At 35.9% G+C, this 19,589-nt stretch overlaps 1 protein-coding gene across 4 annotated transcripts in view; it reads right to left on the minus strand.

Moving 5' to 3' along the window:
• LOC127843199 (shootin-1-like) overlaps positions 1 to 19,589 on the minus strand; it is a 56,465-nt gene that overhangs the window by 21,689 nt on the left and 15,187 nt on the right. For all 4 annotated transcript variants that reach the window (XM_052373064.1, XM_052373066.1, XM_052373065.1 and 1 more), the window contains exons 4-11: positions 17,400 to 17,460; positions 11,537 to 11,631; positions 7,218 to 7,389; positions 5,957 to 6,054; positions 5,590 to 5,671; positions 4,963 to 5,057; positions 3,322 to 3,468; positions 1,519 to 1,666 (exon numbers count right to left, since the gene is read on the minus strand). In XM_052373064.1, coding sequence (XP_052229024.1) covers positions 1,519 to 1,666; positions 3,322 to 3,468; positions 4,963 to 5,057; positions 5,590 to 5,671; positions 5,957 to 6,054; positions 7,218 to 7,389; positions 11,537 to 11,631; positions 17,400 to 17,460 — 898 coding nt within the window. The remainder of the gene's footprint in view (positions 1 to 1,518; positions 1,667 to 3,321; positions 3,469 to 4,962; positions 5,058 to 5,589; positions 5,672 to 5,956; positions 6,055 to 7,217; positions 7,390 to 11,536; positions 11,632 to 17,399; positions 17,461 to 19,589) is intronic.

The following is a 19,589-nucleotide window of genomic DNA, read 5'->3' on the forward strand; positions in this document are numbered from 1 at the left end:
CATGTGCAAAACAATATACCCCCTCTTCTTCGAAGGGGGGCATAATAAAGGAGTACTTCTTTGAACAAGTTTGTGTATACAATCTTTGTTTACAAATATTTTAAGGAATGGTTGCCAGTGGCCACTTTAAATTTAAAAACTGCCCAACCTTCTCATTAACGCAAGATGAAATACCAATACAAATGTAAGTTAACAACAAGCACCAAATCTTAGTAAGCTAGATACAATAGGATTACCTCACAGTTTTTTTTTGCTGCTTTCCAAGCATCAATGAATGTCAATTACTTGGCCTCCTTCAGAGAAAACTGGGCTTTATGCATGGGCATAAAGTGGTATTTCAGATAAGCCTGTGTAATCTGCAGTCTGCACAGGCTAATCTGAGACTACACTTTCCATATTAATGGCACTTTTTGTTAAAAGTAAGTATCTTCTAAGCAAACAAGAGCTTGTCACAGTAAAGCCAAATCACCGCCGAAATGTGTTTGTTTGTATGACAACATTTGTTTTAGAGAGTAGAATAATATTTGTAAAACAAATAAAGGGAGATAATTAAAAAACTATGACTGAAAGCGTTATGGTTCATGTTCACTGCAATTCTCCTAGTTGCCATCTGTTTATATTTTTAGTTTCAAGTAAATCCCTTCAGTAGATTTAGAGTTAGCTCTGGACAAAAATTTACTTTGTAATTAAAAAAAGGGAGATAATTCAAAAACTAAGGTGGATAGAGTTATGGTTCTTAGTCACTGCACTTCTCCTACTTGCCATCTGTTTATATTTCAAGTTTCAAGTAAATCCCTTCAGTAGATTTAGAGTTTTGCTGCGGACAAAAAAATACTTTGAAATTAAATAAAGGGAGATAATTCAAATACTCAGGTAGATAGAGTTATGGTTCTTAGTCACTGCACTTCTCCTACTTGTCATCTGTTTATATTTCAAGTTTCAAGTAAATCCCTTCAGTATATTTAGAGTTATGCTCCGGACAAAAATTTACTTTAAAATTATATAAAAGAGATAATTCAAAAACTAAGGTAGATAGAGTTATGGTTCTTGGTCACTGCACTTCTCCTAGTTGCCATCTGTTTATGTTTCAAGTTTCAAGTAAATCCCTTTGGTAGATTTGAGTTATGTTCCGGACAAAAATTTACTTTAAAGTTATATAAAAGGGGAGATAATTCAAAAACTAAGGTAGAGTTATGGTTCTTGGTCACTGCACTTCTCCTAGTTGCCATCTGTTTATGTTCTAAGTTTGAAGTAAATCCATTCAATAGATTTGGAGTTATGCTCCGGACAAAGTTTCGGACAGACAGACAGACGGTCAGACAGACGGACGGGACCAATTTCTATATCCCCTCCAAATTTTTTTTCGGCAGGGATAAAAACAAGTTAAAGCCGATAGCATCATCCTGTTCTAACCAGTGCAGACCACACAGGCTTAATTGGGACAACCCTTTCAGCACATGCATTAAGCCATGTTTTCCCAAGACAAGGTTCATTTGACTCGAGCACTATCTCACTCACACTTGGCCTCAAGGGAGGTGTACTTGTCCTCATTCTCCCTAAGTTTGGCCTCGAGGTCCTCTCGCTCCGTGATCAGGGACGTGTTCTCTACGGACTTTGACACCTGCTCGGCACTGCCCTCTGAGATTCTCTCCTCAAGCTCCGCTATCTGTTGCGCAACAGGAAGAGCATGAACATTTTAGACCCGTTCAAGAAAACTGGGCTTAATGCTGTACAAAAAGTGTCGTCCCAGATAGCCTGTGCTATCCAAACAGGCTAATCAGGGACTACACTTTACGCTTTTATGAAAATTTTCGTTAAAAGGTTGTCTTTTCTGTATAAAATCTAGTTTAGGCTAAAAAAATTGTCCCTGATTGCACAAGCTGATCTGAGATGACAATTCATGTACATGATGCATTGAGCCCACTTTTCATATAATGAAGTTCAACAACTAATTGCTTGTCAAATTTTAAGAAAAATTCGGAAACTAAATGTACTGATATCAGGCAATTTTGTATAAGCCACTTCATGAGAAATTTGTCTTATGTCATATGCGGCCAGGCTGGGCAGGAGTTACCTGTCCACTATATAATAGCAAGAATTTGTGGTCTAACTAGCAGACTGGGTAGCTCCAGACCAGACAGCGCACAGGCTAGACAAACAGATATTTGGACATAAAGATGTCAAAGGTGATCCCAGCATACTCCCTTTACTTCGTATCGGGGCTTTTTATGAAAAAATGATGGATCAATAATCAAAGTAGCAGGAATTAACTTGTAATGTTTTTTTGCACAGACTGAAACATACATGACTATTTGAGTTGCCCAGAAAAAGAGTTACAAACAAGTAAGCAATAGTTAGGGAAATGGAAACTGATACATATGAATTCTGCCATTTTATCATTATGACTCCTCCTAATTAAATACTGTTGATCTTTTCACAGATATTCATAGATCAACGATAAGCTGCTTGCAAGCACTTTGAATTAAATTACTTAATTACTAAATGAGTTACAATTCGCCAAGCCGCTTTACCATCTTTTGAAATTGAAATTTACCCGCAAAAAAGCAAACAGGCCACCACTTCTTTTCAATAAGGTATCCATATTTACAAACCCATTCTCATACTTAAGAACATAAAATAGTATAAACAAGAGCTGTCACCATAGGATGATATATGCCCTCTAAAAACGCTTTGATAGAAGTTATGAGCATTTTTCGAAACCTAAACGCAGATATTGAAACCTAAACGCGGACCCTAAGTTAAAGGTCAAGGTCACAGGGGTCAAAATTTGTGTGCGTATGACATATGCCCCCTATAATTGCTTTGATAGAAGTTATGAGCATTTTTCAAAACCTAAACGCAGATTTCAAAACCTAAATGCAGACCCTAAGTTCAAGGTCAAGGTCACAGGGGTCAACATTTTTGTGCATATGGAAAGGCCTTGTCCATATACACATGCATACCAAATATGAAGGTTACATCTCAAGGGTCATAAAAGTTATGAGCATTTTTCAAAACCTAAACGCAAAGTGTGACGGAAAGACAGACAGACGGACAGACAGTCCGATCACTATATGCCCTCATTCGGGGGCATAAAAATACATATGGACTCAATACAAATACCTCAGAGTTTGCATAAAATCAGGCTAAAAATTGTGTTCATTTCATAATATATTATTCTTAAAAAAGAACTGAATAATTAAATGTGTTAATTGCCATGCTAGACTTGAATTTGAAGCACATTTCAGTTTCATTCATAGATGTTTAGACTTGAGTCTAAGAATGGGTTGGTGAATACGGGCCCGGGAGTCACTGCTCTACCTGTTGATCATAGTGCTGTCTCTGCTTCTCCAGCTTGTCTGTGAGATCTTCAATCTCCATCAGGGCATGATGCAGTCGGTCACCCGTGACAACGCTGCTTAGCAACGCTGCACTCTGACGCTTCAGCTTGGAGTTGTCCACAGTTATCTGGGAATATATTAGAATATGGCCTTAGCTGTTTAAATTTTTTTTAAACCATATAAATCTTGAAATAATATTCAAAAAGAGATGTGTTTGTCAGAAACACAATGCCCTCTACAGCGCCGCTTTGATTGATTTATTTTTTATCATTTGGCAGGTACAGATAATTATATCCCTTTAAAGCTTATTACTTCCCTTGGATTTGTTTTTTGACCTTTGACCTTGAATGATGACCTTGACCTTTCACCACTCAAAATGTGCAGCTCCATGAGATACACATGCATGCCAAATATCAACTTTCTATCTGCAATATTGCAAAATTTATGGCAAAATTTTAACCAGGGTTTAAGTTTTGGGACAGAATGACAGACAGACAGGCCAAAAACAAAATGCCCCCAATCATTCGATCCGGGAGCATAAAAAGTATGCTTCAGCTTGGGGTAGTCTAGGAATACATTACAATATGGCTTGAACTAATTTAAACATTTTGAAGCCATAAAAATCTAGTAAATAAGGATGATAATAATTAAACACGAGCACCGCATAACGGGTGCCACGCTCGGCTGCGAAAGCTTTTTTTAATTTTTTTTAGAGGTAACAGTGACCTTGACCTTTGACCTAGTGACCCAAAATGGGTGTGGTGTGAAGAACGATTCAAGGTGTATCTACATATGAAGTTTCAACGTTGTAGGTGGAAGCACTTTGATTTTAGAGGCAATGTTAAGGTTTTTGTTAAAGTTTTATATTAGAGGTCACAGTGACCTTGACTTTGACCTAGTGACCCAAAAATGGGTGTGGCAAGTAGAACTCATCAAGGTGCATCTACATATGAAGTTTCAAAGTTGTAGGTGGAAGCACTTTGATTTTAGAACCATGTTAAGGTTTAAGCACGACGAGGATGTTGGACGAGCTGGCTATGACAATAGCTCGGGTTTTCTCCGAAAACAGCCTCGCTCAAAAACAAAGATGCTTCAGCTTGGAGCTGTGCACAGTTATCAGGACATAAACAACATGATGGTTCTAACTACTATGTTATATTGGAGTTACAGTGTAGCACTTATGATAAATATTTTAAAGCTTCGTACATGTAAATCTAATGATGATATTTAAAAATTATCATATAAATTTCATGATTATAATATCAATTTCATTCAGAATGACTTCATGTTATTGAGAATAATATCATAAAAAACAGAGATACTGTTTCTTTTCTTTAATAAGTCTTGCCCATAGTTTCATTGTTATTTTTAAATTATTCTTTTCAAATATGCCATAATATTGGTAAATTGTACATATGTCAACAATTACAAAGCCCATATTTCTGAAATATCCCACCAATTAAGTTTTGTGTCTTTTAAGCTATATTAATGGCAGAAATAAACTTTTTCATGTAACAGCAGAAATACACTCTAGTCAGACCTTAACAACAGCACACGCTGTGAATGGTTAATGACCACAACCTTGTTTGTTATTCCTATTTGTAAAATGTGAAAATGATACCTCTGCAACTTTCTTCTCTACAAAGCTTCTGCGTTTCTTCTCCAGTGCATATTTACCCTTCAATGACTCATATTCTGTCAGGGCTTCCTCAGAGACTAGAGAAATAAAATCCACTTTTATGGTATTGTTTCGTTTAAAGGGAACCTTTCTTAGCAAAATGCAGATTAGGCGGAAAGTGTTTTCCAGATTACACCAAGCAGTCAGCACATGATAACCTGATGCGACACTTTATGCATGTGCATTTAGCCCTGTTTTCCCAGACTGAGGCTCGTAATAAACTATTTTGCCATGGCAACTTAGCATTACGTAAGTTTGAATTTGACAAAACTAAATTATTAAAAATATGTTCATAAATACATATAGCACTAATGAGAGAAAAAAAGGTTGATGGTTTGTCAGTGTGTCTTTGCTAAGTAAAAAAAGAGTTCACTATAAACCACAAGTAAATTCTGGTCAGTGAATAATTGTTTAAATGTCGTCAAAAGTATGCATGTTACTCAAAGTTTAATGTGCTTTTTTTAATAAAAAAATACAAAATTTGTTTTCAAAATTAAGTTTTCTGTTGAAGCAAACATGATTTAGCATTAACTAGTTTTATAGTACACAAACATTACCAAATAGGTATACCTTTGGATAACTCTTGTAGTGCTAACTTGTGTTTTCTCAGAGCTGATTCAGTTTGCTTCAACTGATATTTTGATGTTTCATACTGCAAATAAATAAATGCAAATGGTACAGCTTAAACTTTCTATGCATGCAGCTGTAAATGTATTAATATTTCCTTGACATCCAGATGTTGAAGGGGGGGAGGAGCAAGATTGTATACTAAACATGTATCACACTATTCTAATGAAACTACACATTCGGAATCAATGGAAACATAAAACAAGACTAGTTGAAACATGTGGTAAACAAAGACATGTCTAAACTTATATTTATAGATTCATCAAAATAATTTTAACTTTTACATTATTTTCGTTACGAGGAGACTTACACTTTCTTTCACCCACTGGTGATTTTCTTTCTCTGTTTTTAGTTCTATCTCTGTTAACTCCAGTTTTGTGCTTAGTGTAGAAACTTCTTTCTTTAGATCTATCAAGTGAACAAAATTATTGCATTTATTAAAAAACAATTAATTAGTCAAATGTAGTTCAATATTAAAAAGAACCACAACTCCTCATTCTTTTCAAAATGTATTGCATATACACAAAATATAGATTCAATATCACAAGCGTTCAAAATAATTAAAAACTCAATGCAATTTTGTCATAATAAAAATAGCTCCTTAAATCTATTAAACTTAACGGCAATTATGAAATGAATTGATGCGAGAACTGCAAGTACATGCAACACAATTTATAAATGTTATTCAGATTTTTTTCTCCTTTAAAATTTCAAATAAATATACAAGTGTGATTCACATGATTTCTTGCCCTACTTTTTAACCCATTTGAGCCAGATTCAAAAATGGCATTCAGATTATAAAAAATAAACATCCTGACAAAGTTTCACAAAGTCAATGATCGAGTCATCAATGACGCCTCTAGAGTGATACCAAGGTTCTTATAAGATTTGACCTGTTGTCATAGTTCCTATGCTCACATGTACCAGATTCAAACTCAACCTAGATATTGTCCAGATAAACATTATGACATAGGTTCATTGTGCAATACATGCTGTCTCTATTGTGTTAATAAGCCGAAAGTTTAAAAGCGCAAAATTCACACCAAACTATCACGCACCACACGAGGACAAATGCCAGTCATAGAGTGATCACAACAGCTCACTCTCAGACGTTGAAGATCAGGAGACTTTATCACTGTAACTTTTAATCACTCTAATAGCACTAGAATACTTTTTTTCAACCAAAAATGCTTAGGACAGACTGACAGGAAAGAGTGAACCTTAACTATGAAAGTGATGGAATACAAAATGAAAAGCTAACAAACTTTTGATGGTGGTGTTTGGACATAAAAAATGACAAGCTTACAAACTTTTGATGGTGGTGTAAAGGCGTGAAAATTACAAGCTCACAAACTTGATGGTGGTGTAAAGGCATAAAAATTAAAAGCTCAGTAACTTTTGATATTGGTGTTTAAGCATAAAAATGTAAAGCTCACAAACCTTTTATTGTGATGTTAAGGCAAACAAGTTAAAAGCTAACAAACTGTTGATGGTGGTGTTAAGGCCTAACAATTTAAAGATTACTAACTGTTGATGGTGTTGTTAAGGCATACAATTTAAAGCTAACACACTTTTAATGGTGGTGTTGAGCTGCTGTTGGTGAGCGTTCTCGATACGGTTCTCAGTGGGTTCCTCCTCATCTTCAAACTTGATGTCCCGGATGTTGAAATTGTGGTCGGCCCGGTTCATCAGGCCTATCAGGTCCATGCTCTGTCGCTTCAGCTTCTTGTTGTGCTGCACCACCTGAAGAAAAACATTTGAGCCTCTCTCTTTAACCCTTTGCATGCTGGGAAATTTGTCGTCTGCTAAAATGTCGTCTGCGAATTTCCAAAATTAGCATTTCCTTCAATTTTTTTCAAAGAATAATATCAGAATAGCAAACAGTTTGGATCCTGATGAGACGCCACTTTCTGTGGCGTCTGATCTGGATCCAAACTGTTGGCAAAGGCCTTCAAAATTTGGTTCCAGCACTGAAAGAGTTAACCCATTTATGCCTAGTGGACTCTCCCATCCTTCCAAATTGGATCAATTTATTTCCAAAATTAGGGATGTCTAGTATATTTATTTCTATATTTAGAATTTTTCTTACAGAAATTCCATTAAGCAAACAGCGCAGACCCTGATGAGACCCCCGCATCATGCTGCATCATGCATCATACGCTGCTTGCCAAGGCCTTTTTTCTAGACACTAGGCATAAATGGGTTAAAAACCGGGATTAAATGCATGTGCGTAAGGTATCGTGCCCGATTAGCCTGTGCGGTCTGCACCAGCTAATCAGGGACGATACTCTACACTTTTATGGATTTTTTCGTTGAAGGGAAATTTCTTCTAAACAAAACCCAGTATAGGGGAAAAGTGTTTTCCCTGATTAGCCTGTGTGGACTGCACATCTAATCTGGGATGACACTTTGTGCACATGTATTTAGCCCAGTTTACTCAAAGCAAGGCTCATTTAGAATGCCAGGCAATTTAATAGGCCCCACAAATAGGTAACTTCCCTTTAGTTAGCAAGAGTTATGTCCCATTTTTCAACGTCTGGAAAATTGTATTAATTGTTGGGTGTATTTATTTGTATACTGATATACCAGTTATGGTCTACCAATAAATATAAGAGTAAAAAATACCCTTTGTATGAATGATTTCATGTTGTAGCAACAATCATTTAACAGCCGTTTAATTTGATTGTTTTTATGTTATTGAGTATTATCTAAATGAATCATGATTGTTGACTTCGCGATAACTTGAATTTTAAGAAAAACAATGGGAACACTCAATTTTTTCCTGTAAGGCACATTTATACAATGACAGCTTTTAGCACATCATATTTTGTTTTGGGATCATTAATTTTGTCATTGTTATACATTGAAACTTGTATTTACTTATTATACTTCCTTATCAATTAAATAACGTCAAAATGTCTTACATGCACATGTTAAAAAACAGAAAGTTTTAAAAATGGTAAACAAATAACAAACAAGGGCTGTTTGAAAAACATGCATGCCCCCCATATGGGCTGTCAGTTGTAATGGCAGCCATTGTGTGAATACGTTTTTTGTCACTGTGACCTTGACCTTTGACCTAGTGACCTGAAAATCAAAAGGGGTCATCTGCCAGTCATGATCAATGTATCTATGAAGTTTCATGATCCTAGGCCTAATTATTATTGAGTCATCATCAGGAAACCATTTTACTGTTTCAAGTGACTGTGACCTTGACCTTTGACCTAGTGACCTGAAAATTAATAGGGGTCATCTGCCAGTCATGATCAATGTACCAATGAAGTTTCATGATCCTAGGTGTAAGCATTGTTGAGTTATCATCGGGAAACCATTTTACTATCTCGAGTCACTGTTACCTTGACCTTTGACCTAGTGACCTGAAAATCATAAAGGGTCATCTGCCAGTCATGATCAATTTTCCTATGAAGTTTCATGATTCTAGGTGTAAGCATTCTTGAGTTATCATCCGGAAACCATTTTAATATTTCGAGTCACTGTGACCTTGACTTTTGACCTAGTGACCTGAAAATCAATAGGGGTCATTTGCCAGTCATGATCAATGAACCTATGAAGTATCATGATCCTAGGCGTAAGCATTCTTGAGTTATTATCCAGAAACCATTTTACTATTTCGAGTCACTGTGACGTTGCCCTTTGACCTAGCGACCTGAAAATTAATAGGGGTCATCTGCTAGTCATGATCAATGTACCTATGAAGTTTCATGATCCTAGGTCTTAGCATTCTTGAGTTATCATCCGGAAACCATTTTACTATTTCAAGTCACTGTGACCTTGACCTAGTGACCTGAAAATCAATAGGGGTCGCTGCCAGTCATGATCAATGTACCTATGAAGTTTCATGATCCTAGGCCTAAGCGTTCTTGAGTTATCATCCAGAAACCATCTGGTGGACGGACCGACATGTGCAAAACAATATACCCCCTCTTCTTCGAAGGGGGGCATAAAAATAAACAAGAGCACCGCATAACAGGTGCCACGCTCGGCTGCGAAAGCTTGTCAGATTTTTTTTTTTAAGAGGTCACAGTGACCTTGACCTTTGACCTAGTGACCCAAAAATGGGTGTGGCGTGTAGAACTCATCAAGGTGCATCTACATTATGAAGTTTCAAAGTTGCAGGTGGAAGCACTTTGATTTTAGAGCCTATGTTGAAGTTTTATATTAGAGGTCACAGTGACCTTGACCTTTGACCTAGTGACCCAAAAATGGGTGGGGCGTGTAGAACTCATCAAGGTGCATCTTCATATGAAGTTTCAAAGTTGTAGGTGAAAGCACTTTAACCATAGAGCCTATTTTAAAGTTTTATATTAGAGGTCACAGTGACCTTGACCTTTGACCTAGTGACCCAAAAATGGGTGTGGCGTGTAGAACTCATCAAGGCGCATCTACATATGAATTTTCAAAGTTGTAGGTGGAAGCACTTTGATTTTAGAGCCAATGTTAAGGTTTTAGCACGACACCTAAGGCAGACGGCTGACGGCGGATGACGAGCTGGCTATGACAATACCTCGGGTTTTCTCCGAAAACAGCCGAGCTAATAAGCTTATAGACTGCATTTTCATTTTTTAATTTGGATGTGCCTGCAAAATAGAGTTATAATTCTTATACTTTATACTTTATCTCAATGTCCTATATTAATGTACAAAGTTTTATTATCATACCATCAATAACAAGTAAATTTGTTAAATTGATATCCCCCGCCAATATGCCTTTGGACACAAAAGTGTCATATTTGACACTCAAAAAAGCATTTTTTTAAGATACAAAGGGCCATAACTCCTTTATTATCCAATGGTGTACAATGCCACATGGCGTGCATCATCCTCTTATCCATATATATACTCATTCCAAGTTTCAATGAAATCCGCCAAAGCACTTCCAAGATATGGCTCTGGACACAAAAGAGCATTTTTCCAAGATACAAAGGGCCATAACTCTGTTATTAACAGATGGTATACATTGCCATTAGGATACAAAGGGCCATAACTCTGTTATTAACAGATGATGTACAATGCCATTAGGTGTGCATCATCCTCTTATCCATATATATACTCATACCAAGTTTCATTGAAATCCGCCAAAGCACTTCCAAGATATGGCTCCGGACACAAAAGTGCCGGACGGACGTACGGAAAGACGGACAACGCCAAAACAATATCCCTCCGCCTATGGCGGGGGATAATAAGGGATGTTATCCAAAAAAAAAATCACTTTAGGGCAAAAACTCTGTAAATGCTGAAGTTATAGATATCGTCCATGGACATGGGGGGACTATACAATTACTTTATGCCTCCCTCCGGGAGGAAAAAAAGTGTAGATTAAACATCAGAATTCATGGTATACATCTGCTTATAAGCACACACAAGATAAAACTGTGTGACTAATATATGAACATTAACCAAGTACCACTCAGATACGCACTTTGACCCTTTTTTAGTACCTTAGAAAATCAAACTTTATTTAAGACCTTTCTTACTAGATTCAAATTGTACAGCCTTTATTTCCAACTCTAAGATGCTAATAAGCAGCAAACAGCATAAAACCTGAACAGACTGCAAGTTACTCGCAAGCCTGTCAGGTTTTATGTAGGGTGCATATAGCCATTTCAGTTTGCTTCTTAGCTGGAAAGGATCATTATACCTTTTCCCACTCAGAGCCAAAGTGGAAATGGCTATGTGCAAACAGCCTGAAACAAGAACCGTCAGTTTTGATATTGTTTGCTCCTCATCAGTATCTAAGGGATGGAAATGAAGCCTCTAAAACTTGCATCTAGTAAGAAGGTCTTAAATTAAATTTAACTTTCAGAGGGACAGTCAACAAATGCGTAAAAATATGTATCTAAGTGGTAAAGGGTTAACAGTTGTCCAGTTACCTCGCAGGCATAGTACTCTGCCTCCTGACGACATTCCTTCTCTATCGAGTATTTCTTCTTGAGTTTGCCATACTCAGCGATGGCAGGCTGTACCACTGGAAAGTATAAAACAATGTTAATTGTAACCATGGAAACCAGGAGAAATGTGTCATACTAAACAATGGTAAGCTGCATCCCTGAAAGGTACAGAAGGCTGGCAATTGTAACCATGGTAACTGAGACGGTGTAATTCTAAGCAATAGCAGGATGAAACACTAAAAATTTAAGTACAAAAGGACGTCAATTGTATCCATGGTACTTGAGATGGTGTGTCGTTCTAAGCAAAAGCAGGCTGTAACACTGAAAAGTACATAACGATTTCAATTATAACCATGGTACATGAGAAGGTGACATAACTCAACTTAAACCGGCTGCACTGCTGAAATGTTCAGAAACATGTTGACTATAATCATGGAAACCATGGAAGATTGCTATTACTGTATAAAATTTGAATGTTGCCATCTGAATCTGTTCATCAAGTAGTGCTGTGTGACTCACACCTACATGAAAGCAGCTTCATGACATCTAAAACCATGATTGTAAGTTGAAAGGATAACTTCTTATAAGCATGTTTGACAATGTTCACATCTTCTACGTACTTAATATTGTATTCTTGACAAGCTTAGTACATTTGCATTGTTAATTTCTCTGTACTTAATAAGGTATTCTTGAAAAGCTTAGTACATTTGCATTGTTCATTTCTCTGTATTTAATATTGTATTCTTGACAAGCTTTATATGTTTGCATTATGTGAGAAATGAATGTCATGATTCATTTAAATACAAAGAAAAAAATCTCTTGGTTGCATATTACATTTCAACAATCCAGAAATAAAACAATTTCACATTTAACATACAGCTCAATGTTTGAAGGAAAATCATAGCAACATTAGGGAAATTTGTTTCTTATTGTAACAGATTTGAACTTAAACATGATCAGCATGCAACCATTATAACCATACTTCAATCGCGTTTTATTATGAGTTATGTGTATACATATCAAATTGTTAATTTATTTATTGCATAAAAACAGAAGTTTAAAAGGAAATCAGCAATAAAAGCATGATTAATACAAGAGCTGTAACAGGCCATGTATCACTTGGAAAACCAATGAAAACATTTAATAGCTGGTCGATATATCAAGAATACTTCAAATATCATTGAGGAAATACTTGTCGCACTAACATACCAGAAAACGAACAAATACAGGTGTAACTAAAAAAACCAAGTAACCATAAATGTGTTTTATTTAGACAATTTAGTAGATCACTATTCAACTAGGCAACTTCTGTATAATAACTGGGTCAACCAAATTTTTGTTTGTTAAGTTGAGGTCATACTTCACCATTTGAGTTCCCATTCTATGCCAGTTGTGATAACACCAGCTTCAAAATAATTCCTTTCAAATTACATTTTTTCTGACATTGTCTCTGGTCTCCCAGTGGTGGATAGCATCCAGATACTTTCTATACACTCACAATACCTGTTTACTACCTGTTACTAAGCACTGTTTGAACATTGCCAAGAGTCATACTTGTAAGGACTTGATCAAGTTTTACTATCAAAGCATTCCAAACACAAGACTGTTACACAGTTGATAAGATAATTACATTTATTTTTTACGTTCACCTTTAAATATTTTTAAAAGTCTTGATAACAGGAACAGTTTAAAGTCAAAGCTTTACAGTTGCTACTCTCACCGTTGCCATTTAAAACACTCTTTTCTAGGACAGTATTTTTGCCGTGTTCTGTGAAAAGGGGGTTTAATGGATGTGCGTTAAGTGTCGTATAGATTAGCCTGTGCAGACTGCACAGGCTAATCTGGGACAAAACTTTACCCCCATGCATTAAACCCCCTTTTCATATTGCGCGGCTCATATATATTTGCACTCAAACTGACTAATGCAGCTTAATGTGTCAGTTTATTGGCTATCTTTTAAAGCTAAGAACATTCAAGTGCTGAACTGTAAACATAAGGATCATTGAGAAAAATAACATATGAGATAATTGAAAACATAATCTGGTTTCATGCAAGTATATGATGATAAGTTTTGAGCACTACCATGTCATCAAATGGTATATAGCAGACAATTTACTAAAGATATTGTGTCTTAAGCTCTCCACATAAATAATATCTGTCATTATAACACTTTGAGCCAGACATAACAATTGTGATGCAGGAATGAATTGAAAATTGTGAAAAATTAAGTACAATAGTTATCTTTATTGTAAAAATGTTAGCTACTAAATGCTTGTTATTGCGCATAATACAAGTTTTGAAGTTAGAGATTAGTTCAGAACAGGAACTTCAAATTCTTCAATAATAATGCTAAAAGCCACAACAAAACACTCAAAAATCTTGATAAATAATTCAAATTGCCACATAAAATGATACAAAAGATCCCCCAACAAACAAAACATTTAAGGTACTCTTTCGTTGCTTAGATGCTACAGATTTCATCACATCAGTTATCTTATTATCTTTCAGAATTATCATTTTAATTAATTCAGGGATTTTGCTTAATATACAACATGAGCATGCTATCTACCTATAACATTAGAGGAAATTTTTTAAAGAGGTTATGAACAAATTATGCTTATTTATTCTGACAATGAATGAACTCAATTATAAAAGCCACCAATTATCTTAAGAATAGCTAAATATAATCTCTATTCAATATCAGATTTTAAAACAAACTTTCACATGAACCCAGACAAACTTTCTCTTTTCTCGCCCTAAAAGTCTAATATTTTAAAACCATATTTCTCTAAGTAATATTTGTTAGATTGAAAATTATTTAATGTTTGTGTTTATTGACATGGCTGTAAAATGAGTGTTTTCATGAATTGTAAAGAAAAAGAATAGAATCATATCACATCTGTGCACATTCAACAGCCACTCACTCTAATGTCAACGTATGAATGTGAACATGGAATTGAAGAGAGACAAAGCATCAACCTCAACCTTTTTTCTTAATTCTGTTATATTATACTTCACTGTTCTACTAGTGTTAAACATCTTAATTACCGTACTTACTCTATGTTTTAGGACACTTAAAAATAATAAAAATTTTCGTGTCCGAAAACTTAGATACGAAAAATATTCACAAAATACCGGTGTCCGAAAACTTAGAGTCGAAAATTGAAGTGTCCGAAAATAGCGTCAATTGTATCAACGACTACCGGTAATATCACGCGCTTGTACAATACCATGCTGTATAGTATAAATTACAGTTATATATGTTTGCACTGCATTTTAAATAATTTTAAATGCTTAATTTATTTGACAGAAAGTTACTAAAAGGTTGTACTTTGACCAACGAGTTCAAAGATGAGCATGTGATGTGACTACTCGCTAGTATGAACCTGTAATAAACGCAATAAAAAAGCAAACTATGAATTCTTTGTTTACACATTTTCGATAGTTGTTGTCTAACACCTTTCATTGTTCGTAAAACTTGCAATAGGGTGCATCACACTTTGAAGCGTTTAGTATTTGTCACAGTTATTTTACTGAGAAGGGGTAGTACCATTGCAGTAGATAATTGAACTGTTAATTGACACTACCCCTGGTAATTGTCATTATAACGCTTATGCTATCGGGCGAAACCATTGTTTAATACCGGTTTACAAGGTTATTTACCCAATAACACACATGTAATGGTCCATTGCCCTCAGGCATGCACCTGCCATGTTTTATGATGTTAATCTGGTTGTAAAACCCCATGATCGAAGTGTCATTAGATATCGAAAACAGGACCAAAATTTGGTAAAATAGCGCTGTAAAATATACTGTCTGAAAACTTAGAGACATTAATTATGGACGAAAACTTGTGTGTCTGAAAATTAAGAGTCACAAAAATAATTATTTTTCCATAAAAAGGGGGTGTCCGAAAACTTAGAGTAATTACGGTATCTTGTCTTCAGTAGAATATATGTTTGTATTGTATTATATTGCTTTCATGTGTCTAGGAAAAGCTAAATAGATATTGTTGAAACCAACATGCCCCCTAAGTGTATTATAACCAACTTACGGTAAACATCTACTATAACTCTCAGTGTCCAAATCCAAGAACTGATCACTAAAGATGATAAGTAAATAAGTATTGATAAGTGTTGTCAATCAAGGAATGAATTGACAATTATCAAGGGTTTGTTTTTCAGAACACAAACAATAGACATGTTTGCATTATTCAATCATTTTTCTGCACAGCTTTGGACAAACTACAGAAAGTAGGAGCATAATGCTTTCTGGGAAATTGGGTGCATGTTTGGTAATGGTTTTACACATATATTATGAATCACTTTCTGGGATATTGGGTGCATGATCGGTAATGGTTTTAATTACAGTCAAACCTGAATTCAGCGGTCAGTCAAGGGAAATGATCAAAGTGACCGTTGTCCACAGGTGACCGTTGAATTCGAATCACAATTTTAAGAAGGTTGGTCAGTTGGTAGTATTACTACGTCGTTACCCCGCCCAGTCGTTTGCATACAGTGTAAAACAAATGCTCATTGCAGTAACAAAGCATAATAACAGCATTAACTTACGCGTGTACATTGAATAATAGAGAATAATATCTTTTAGATTGATTTAATTTCATATTGTTAAATTAAAGCAATGACTTTATCAACGCTGGTATAATTGTTTACTCATGCATCTCATTCATTCAGTAAATAAAGCTTGTCACGTTCCGTTGACGTCACGTCCGTAAAAGTCTAAAAAGCGGTTTCGCTGTTATAAACCGATAGTACGGTGTAATGGTACCGTTCTAATTCAAAGAATAGCGGTCATTTAATTTAGCGATAATTACTTTAAACAAGTCATAAACTCTGACATATTTTCTTTGAAGATACCCCCACAATTATCCCCGGAAAAGAAACGTTTACTTGCAGCGGACCGCTTTTATAATATCATAGACAATTACCGCTTTCAGACGCTTTAAACGCAAAATAGATGGACAAATAATGTGCTGTGTTTTTAATTTTCGCGACTCGAGACGACTGACGCGTGACCGTTGATTTTAGGTTAAACATAAATTTCGGAGTGGAAGATAGTGGCCGTTCGCCGTTATGGTCAGGTGGCCGTTAAATTCAAGTGTAATATAGAGTGTTTTTCGTCGGGGGGATTCCAGACTGACCGTTGTCTGCAGGTGACCGGTAAATTCAGGTGGCCGTTAGGTCAGTTTCGACTGTACACATATATTATGAATCACTTTCTGGGATATTGGGTGCATGTTGGGTAATGGTGTTACACATAATTATGAATCACTTTTTGGGATATTGGGTGCATGTTCCGCAATGGTTTTACACATATATTATGAATCACTTTATGGGATATTGGGTGCATGTTCGGTAATGGTTTTACACATATATTATGAATCACTTTCTGGGATATTGGGTGCATGTTCGGTAATGGTTTTACACATATATTATGAATCACTTTCTGGGATATTGGGTGCATGTTTGGTAATGGTTTTACACATATATTATGAATCACTTTTTGGGATATTGGGTACATGTTCGGTAATGGTTTTACACATATATTATTAATCACTTTCTGGGATATTGGGTGCATGTTCGGTAATGGTTTTACACATATATTATGAATCACTTTCTGGGATATTGGGTGCATTCTGCCTTAATGGTTTCACATATCTAATCAATCAAATTTTGTGGGACAGCAATATTTATCATTTCATTTTTGTTAGTTTTTACTGCATTGAAAGCATGATAATTAAGGCTTATTTACACACTAATGAAAAGGTGGACACCACATCCACTATGCAACTGCAAGCCTTTCATTTAAATTCTGTCATACTTACAGGAGTTCACTTCCTTTATCTGTTTGTCCTTCTCTATAATTTTCTGAGCCAGACTCGCATTCTAAAAGAGATAATAAAAAAAGATAACAAAATAAGATATAAACTGTCTTTGTGGCACCATCTTTTTCATGCCAACCCTTACTAGTGACCTTAAATCACACAGTATTAAATGTGATTTTAAATTATAAAGCCAACCACAATTAAAACATCTTTTTTCCTTTTTGTTAATCATATTTATATATAAAACAAGATGTGTTTGTGAAACACAATGTCCCCCTATATGACGTTTGACCTTGAAGGATGACCTTGACCTTGTGAAGGATGACCTTTACCTTGACCTTTCACCACTCAAAATGTGCAGCTCCATGAGATACACATGCATGCCAAATATCAAGTTGCTATCTTCAATATTGCAAAAGTATTCATAAAATAAGCGATTTGGGCCACATATATTTGACCTCTGACCTTGAAGGATGACCTTGACCTTGACCTTTCACCACTCAAAATGTGCAGCTCCATGAGATGCACATGCATGCCAAATATAAACTTGCTATCTTCAATATTGCAAAAGTATTTATAAAATAAGCGATTTGGGCCACATATATTTGACCTCTGACCTTGAAGGATGACCTTGACCTTTCACCACTCAAAATGTGCAGCTCCATGAGATGCACATGCATGCCAAATATCAAGTTGCTATCTTCAATATTGCAAAAGTATTTATTAAATGAGCGATTTTGGCCACATATATTTGACCTCTGACCTTGAAGGATGACCTTGACCTTTCACCACTCAAAATGTGCAGCTTCATGAGATACACATGCATGCCAAATATGAAGTTGCTATCTTCAATATTGCAAAAGTTATTGCAAAATGTTAAAGTTGGCGCAAACAGACCAACAGACAGGGCAAAAACAATATGTCCCCCACTACTATAGTAGGTCTTGAAGTCGGACCCATTTGCATATTGGGAAGAAACAAGAAACCGTCAGAGATGGGTGATTCTCCCAAAAGTTTTTTTTTGTCACAATATTGCACTATATATTCAGACAAGAGGGCCTGAAAGGCCCAAAGTTGCTCACCTGAGATAATAAGATATAATTGGGACAAATCTTCTGACCAAGTTTCACGAAGACCGGAAAATAAATGTGGCCTCTAGAGTGTTAACAAGGTTTTACTATAGCCATATAAGGAAAAATGCCCTACCCCTTGGCAGCCATGTTTTTCAACCAACCGGCATAATTTTTGAACTCATCCAAGATATTATCGGGATGAATCTCCTGACCAAGTTTCATGAAGATCGGACCGTAAATGTGGCCTCTAGAGTGTTAACAAGGTTTAACTATTATATAATAGCCATAAAAGGAAAAATCCCCGCCCCTTGGAAGCCTTTTTTTTTCAAGCAAACATAATTATTTTTGAACTCATCCAAGATATCACTGAGACCAATCTTCTGACCAAATTTCATGAAGATTTGACAATAAATGTGGCCTCTAGAGCGTTAACAAGGTTTTACTATAGCCATAATATGGCTATAGTAAAACCTTGTTAACACTCTAGAGGCCATATAGCCATTTAAGGAAAAATGCCCCCCCCCCCCTGGTTGCCATGTTTTTGAAGCAACCAAAACCATTTTTAAACTCATCCAAGATATCATTGGGACATATCTTCTGACCAAGTTTCATGATGATCTGAAAATAAATGTGACCTCTAGAGTGTTAACAAGGTTTTACTATAGCCATATAAGGAAAATAGCCCCGCCCCTGTGGTGACCATGTTTTTCAACCAACTGGCATCATTTTTGGACTCATCCAAGATATTATTGGGATGAATCTTCTGAACGAGTTTCATGAAGATCAGACTATAAATGTGGCCTCTAGAGTGTTAACAAGATTTTACTATAGCCTTTTATAGCCATATAAGGAAAAATGCCCCGCCCCTTGGTGGCCATGTTATTCAAGCATATGTAACCATTTTCGAACTCATCCAAGATATCATTAAGACAAATCTTCTGACCATATTTCATCAAGATTGGTCAATAAATGTGGCCTCTAGAGTGTTAACAAGGTTTTACTATAGCCATATAAGGAAAAATGCCCCGCCCCCTGGCGGCCATGTTTTTCAACCAACCGGCATCATTTTCAAACTCGTCCAAGATATTATTGGGATGAATCTTCTGACCAAGTTTCA

Source organism: Dreissena polymorpha, chromosome 8 (genome assembly GCF_020536995.1).
Source record: "Dreissena polymorpha isolate Duluth1 chromosome 8, UMN_Dpol_1.0, whole genome shotgun sequence".
NCBI lineage: Eukaryota > Metazoa > Mollusca > Bivalvia > Myida > Dreissenidae > Dreissena > Dreissena polymorpha.